The sequence below is a fragment of the Contarinia nasturtii genome, unplaced genomic scaffold, assembly GCF_009176525.2.
Source record: "Contarinia nasturtii isolate CC-2019 unplaced genomic scaffold, AAFC_CNas_1.1 Cnas_scaffold_3466, whole genome shotgun sequence".
Taxonomy (NCBI): Eukaryota; Metazoa; Arthropoda; class Insecta; order Diptera; family Cecidomyiidae; genus Contarinia; species Contarinia nasturtii.
Window position 1 is genome coordinate 1 of NW_022200766.1, and position 6,344 is coordinate 6,344.

Below are 6,344 nucleotides of genomic sequence, written 5' to 3' on the forward strand. Positions count from 1 at the left end.
TTAACCAACCATTTCTCCGTAAAATATGTCGATATTTTTAAATCTAATATTTCTTTCTATACGCTTAGCGAACTATGGACCTATGAATGTATCGAGCACAAATGCAATCGTGTCGAATTGGAAAGTGGAAAAGACGTTGAAAAACAGAGTTTGGCTGTGTGTCAATTGCTTTGTGATGTGAATCCTGGTACACTATGGCCTCGTGTAAATGGCCATGCAAAATTGAAAAAATCAATAATTCGACTAAATCCGAATGCAATTCGATTTGATATTCATAACAAAAGTAATGATCAATTTTGGCAAGCAAACGAGCACCGTTTTCGTGAGCAAATTTCAAGAAAAATCACTCCAAGTTTGAAAATAACAGAAAATGATTACGAAATGGTGATTGGAATCAATGTGGAAAATACAGATGGAAAATTAAATTTGCATACCAATGAACACTACCAAATTCAAGCACACAAAGAAGCGAATGGGGTTGTTGTGGCAAATATTACGGCCGAAACAATATTCGGTGCTCGTCACGCGCTTGAAACAATGTCACAGTTGATTGTCTTCGATAGTGATAGTGACGGCCTATTTATCGTTGACGAATTTCAAATTGATGACCAACCTGCATTTCCTCATCGAGGTTTCTTATTGGATACCGTTCGCAATTATTTCCCATTGGATTCGATTAAAAGAACAATCGGTAAAGTACAACTTCAGTTTTTTCGATGAAAGAAAAATCATGTTTTGTTTTCATAACTTTTCAGACGGCATGGCAATGGTGAAACTAAATGTGTTTCATTGGCACATTAGTGATTCACAGAGCTTTCCGATGGTATTGATATCACATCCAGAAATGGCACAACATGGCGCTTATTCATCTGACAAAGTTTACACCATTGAAAATATTAAAGAGGTTTCGATCATAATTTTTAATTTTCTAGACGATTTTCTTAGTTTTTCAAAAAGAAACTTGGTTCCTTTGACCTTCTATACATTTTCTTTTATCTTCTTCTTCAAGGTGCGCGACTATGCGTATGTTCGTGGTGTGTTGCTGTTACCAGAATTCGATACGTCGGCTCATGTCAGTGCGGGATGGCAAAAAAATGTAACGACTTGTGTAAATATGGAACCATGGCACATTTACTGTGCGGTACCGGCATGTGGTCAACTTGATCCAACTAAAAACCATGTTTATGACATTCTCGAAGACATTTACCGTGAAATGTACGATGCGTTTGGTAAACCGGATCGCTTTCACATGGGCGGCGATGAGGTGTTCGAAAAATGTTGGGAAGTGAGTGAGGACATTCGAAATTGGATTCAAGACCACGGTTTGCAGCTGGATACAAATGGCTTTATGGAGCTTTGGGGTTTCTTTCAACAAAAAGCCTTGGAACGAATGGATCGGGTCACCGCAACGAATGTTTCGATTATACTGTGGACAAGTACGTTGACGGGAAAAGAATATGTTGAGAAGCATCTTGATAAAGAAAGACATATTATTCAGGTAGGTTGAGATTCGTTGTTTCAAAATTGATTTTTGTTCTAAGATGTTTTGTCAAGTGGATCAAAAGAGATGAATAACCGTCCATTTGCAGATTTGGACGAAAAAGAATGATACAGTCATAACGGATCTTCTTGAAAGAGGTTATAAATTGATTTTATCGAATTATGACAATTTTTATTTTGATTGTGGATTTGGTCATTGGTTGCGAGATGGGAATAATTGGTGTTCGCCTTATAAAGACTGGAAGAAAGTGTATGATAACGATTTTGAATACTTTGGCGAAAAGTATAAGTCACAATTTTTGGGTGGTGAAGCGGCTCTTTGGTCTGAGCAAGTGGATCATTTAACATTGGACGGAAGAACGTGGCCGCGCCTAAGTGCTTTGGCCGAACGATTGTGGACCAATCCGTCAACGACTTGGCCAAAAGCTGTATCACGGATGTTGATTCATCGAGAGAGATTGGCCGAGAATGGTATTGCTGCGGAAAGATTGGCACCGGAATGGTGTGTTCAACATCAAGGGAAATGTGTTTCATATTGATGAAAATCGAACTGTTATGAATTCTATTGACTTTGAATGGAATTATGTTTTTTTTTACATAATTACAACACAAACAACAACAATTTAAATGATGAAAAATTACATTGAATAAACTTTTTAAAAACTTGATAAATCTGTACAAAAATAATACGATCATTAAAAAATGTACATTTTTCGTGGTTTAAACACGAAAATTGACAATTTTTCGCATTTCTATGACTAAAGTTGTTTCGTTATTTGCTCTTTTGTCTTTTTGAAGAAAATCTCGTGAATTCAATTTTGGGATTTAATTTATTTTATCTGCACCGGGTGATACAGTAACAGATTCACATGTCAATTTTTTGAATTCAAGATTGTGGGTATGCTACGTGAATTAACAAAAATAAAAAATAAATTGAACCAATACAATTTTACTTTTCCGCACACATAGTGTAAGGTGAAAAGTATTGTAATCGGTCAAAATTTTGAAAACTTCAGAAACATGTTTTCTGGACGTTTCTGAGGTCAGAGAACCCGAATCAGGCCGATTTGAGCATGGTTTATGTTAATCTGTACGTCGTACGTCGTACGTCGTACGTTGTACGTCGTACGCAAAATTTGTTAGCAAGATTGCGCTCATCGTAGAAACTTAATTCAAAATCTGACTTTACAGGATGATTGGGGGTCCCGAGGAATAGAAATCATTAGCTTTTGAGCGACTTTGGTTGATGGGAAAAAATGTCATGCCTGGAGTGATACCTATGAAAAAGAGTCCAATTTTCGTCCAAAAGTCATACTTAATGTGGACTTAAACATTCAAAAATATGTATTGGGAGGTTTTTTGGCACGAGAAAACCGAATCTGAGGTTATTTTTGAGATACAATCAATTTTTAATACAGTTTCCTTGAAAAAATCACAAAAAAAATGAATTTTTGTATGGGAGCCATGCCTGTATGCTACCTCAATGACGTGAAACTTTGCACAGTCTATTTTTTACACGAAAAAATAACATTCTGAAAGTTTGAAGAGATTTCAATCAAAATTAGGGGTACCTCCCATACAAAATTTTCAATTTTTGGCTCAAAAACGAATATTTTGCATGGGAGGTACTCTTAATTTTGGTTGAAATTTCTCCAAACCCTACGAATGTTATTTTTTTGTGAAAAAATAACCTGTGCAAAGTTTCACACCATTAATATAGCATACAGACATGGCTCCCATACAAAGATCCAAATTTTTTGTGACTTTAGTTATGGAAAGTGTTTCAAAAATAATTTTTATGGCAAAATTAACGTCAGACATATTTTTTATAGTATTTTGTTAGAAAATAGAATACTTTCAAATGTCGTACAAATGGGTTCATCATGAAAGTGTGAAAAATCTTTTCTCGGGCACTTCTGCTATTAAATTAAAAAATATTTCGTTGCCAAAGTTGAAACATATTTTTTTGGTTTCGAACTTTACGACGCTTAAAAGGCTTGAAAAATCGAACAAATATTATTTTGAACTTTCTTAATAAAATACGCAACTACCACAGTGCGGAAAAGTTCGTCTTACTCCCGTAAGACTTTTTATTTACGATAACAATGAGCGTAAACTGCGTACATCATATAGATACTTGATTGACGCTCTTAAAGGAGGTTTTCAAATTTATCTTATCGCTAACAACTGATCGATTACATCATTAAAGTAGACGCTTACCAAAATCATTAACGATTTATTATTGTTATTGATAATCATACAGAAAACGGTTTGTGCAATACAAAATATGAAAAGTCTAGGGGAAATCATAGGTGTTAATTTTTCTACTAATTAGTAGAATTTTTATTAGTTTATTGGTTTCATCATTTTTATTATTTTATTACTTAGTAGTTCTTAGTAGCCACTAAGAAGTAATAATTATTATTTTATTAACTACTAACAACTACTAATTATTAGGTCTTAGTAGATTTTTTATTAGAATGTTAATAGAAATTTTATTAAAATTTTCTCAGTTGCAAATTTCTAATTAAGATGATAAGGAATGCGAGTTTATCATCACCAGATGATACAGAAAATTGAGTAGTATTTGTAAATCGAAGAAAAAAAATTTAATTATTTTTTTCATTTTTTTCGATTTTTCATCATCTATATGGGAGGCTTTTATGAAACTCTCGGAGGAGATTTTTTTTCTCAATTCTTACTCTGAGAAAACTCAGATGTTAAAATTCAAAGTAATCAGAGCAAAATGCCATTTTATCATGGATGTATTTTTTCACGTGGTAAAATGTCATTTTATCCGCAACACATTTCTTTGCGGGTTTTACTGCATTTTAACATGTGACAAAATATCTCCATGTTAAAATGGCATTTTGCTCTGATTACTTTGAATTTTAACATCTGAGTTTTCTCAGAGTATGCAAAACCAAATGGCCTATATCATCTGGTGCAACCGAATGTAGAAATTTGCTATTTCTGTCACCCAAATCTTAGTTCAATGCTATCTCGCTCATCCTTACATGTTATTTCTCAACGCATGGCATTCTGTTTACAAACACAACTGCGCAATATAAATTGTCAACACAAAACTGAAATCGATGACCAAAATACATTCACTCTCAATAGCTTTCATTCTCTTCATATATTGCATACAACATTCGCAGCAACATATGTGTGCGTGTATAAATTGTTGAAATCGATAGAATTCGTTGAGAGCTATCTGATTAAAGACAAAGTTGTGTTTTGCAAGCAGAAAAAACCACAATAATGCCTCACTTCTTAAAAAATAGCATTTCCATGGAAAAAGGACCATCTTTTTAACTTCAGAAAAAAACACCATATTGATTATTTCTCGTCTGTTTTTGGTTGTATGTTATAGGCGAAGGTCCAAAATACTTGAAACGTGCAACAATTGGTTGCATGGATTGAGAGAAAGTTGAAAGAAATCGACAAATCGGTCTGCCAAAGCATGATTTTGAAGGTTCGACGCATACTGAGAAAGATCGAAGACAATGGTTCGTTCAGTGTAAAGTGAATGTGCTATTCGAACGTCTGAATTTGGTGCCAAGACTTTATGGACATATGTTAAAGAAGTTAACGTACGCAAGCCAAAATTTCGGTTTCCATGTGGAGTTAGTTATCAAAATGACTTGCTTTTCTCCCTAATTTCTTTCCACTTTGTTCTTGTGTACACTGTACAAACGATTTTTTTATCGTTATAAATTTACTTAACAATCACTTCTGTAGATATTTTGTGATTTTTTTATAATCACATTGTTAATTAATGTGCCAAGTTATACGGCATGTGTTAGTTATAAAAAGTATTTCATCTGTATAAGTTTTTTTATCAGTTTGATGAAAGAATGCGAGTAGATAATTTTGTCATGTTTTTTCAGAGACTGTTTCTCAGAGAAATATATTTGTATTTTGAAAGCGCTGAAGAAGATTTATTGCTTTACAACTATCGCAGTTGAGCTGTCATTATTTGTTTATTTTGTTAAAATGTAATCGATCTGTGTAAAAAATGACCTCTAACTTTGCCACTTTATGTAAGATAATAGATGAAAATATCAGTATAAATACACCATTATTCGCTAAAAATCATCAGTCGATGGTTAGCAATTTTTTATCGCATTTATTTCATCAGTTTAGAAAAATTGCGCCGCTACAATGGCGCTTGCAAAGATTTTTTTGTATTCATTGCCTTTGTTCGCAATTGTGCTTGGTGTAAGCTCAGTGCTGCCGAATGGTTTTGTATACCTCAGTGAAGTTGATCCCACCATAATTCAAAACGTTATGTATTATGGTGATCAAAATTTCATCGGCCATCGACTATCTGGCTACAAAGCGCCAAAATTAATTTTGACAAAAGAAGCCGCATTCAGATTGAAGGACATTCAAGCTGACATCAAAAAAGATAATTTCTCATTGGTAATTTATGATGGCTATCGTCCATCCAAAGCTCTTCTCGATTTTATGAAGTGGACCAATTCAACCGAGAATGATTGTAAAACGAAAAAGTATTATCATCCACTTTTAACCCGAAAACAAACAGCTGAATATGGTTACATTACACCGACATCGGGTCACAGTCGTGGTAGTACGGTCGATCTTAGCATAATTGAACTTGGAAAAACAATTGATCCGAATCCAAAACCGGTGAAACGATACTTAAGGGATGGACGTGTGGTATATCGGTTTCAAGATAATTCGGTGGATATGTATACCTCTGTTGATTTATTGGATGAAGTGTCTTGGGCAAATTCAACTTTAATCGAGGATGTCTTTCAACAAAGAAGAAATTATCTGCGCACAAAAATGATGGCATTCGGTTTTTACCCATTTGA

The 6,344-nt window shown here is 34.1% G+C and overlaps 2 protein-coding genes across 2 annotated transcripts; both read left to right on the forward strand.

Annotated features, from left to right (window-relative positions):
• The first annotated feature begins 6 nt into the window (after window positions 1-6).
• Window positions 7-2,255, forward strand: LOC116350073 (chitooligosaccharidolytic beta-N-acetylglucosaminidase-like). Its single transcript, XM_031781797.1, has 4 exons — window positions 7-691; window positions 756-904; window positions 1,010-1,498; window positions 1,590-2,255. The coding sequence occupies exons 1-4, from the start codon at window positions 382-384 to the stop codon at window positions 2,037-2,039; spliced, it is 1,398 nt and encodes a 465-aa protein (XP_031637657.1). The 5' UTR covers window positions 7-381; the 3' UTR covers window positions 2,040-2,255.
• Window positions 2,256-5,667: 3,412 nt separating this feature from the next.
• Window positions 5,668-6,186, forward strand: LOC116350072 (D-alanyl-D-alanine dipeptidase-like; the record flags this gene model as incomplete). The annotated part of the gene is made up of 1 exon (XM_031781796.1): window positions 5,668-6,186. A coding segment is annotated over exon 1 (519 nt), but the record flags the coding sequence as incomplete, so codon positions are not given.
• Window positions 6,187-6,344: the final 158 nt, after the last annotated feature.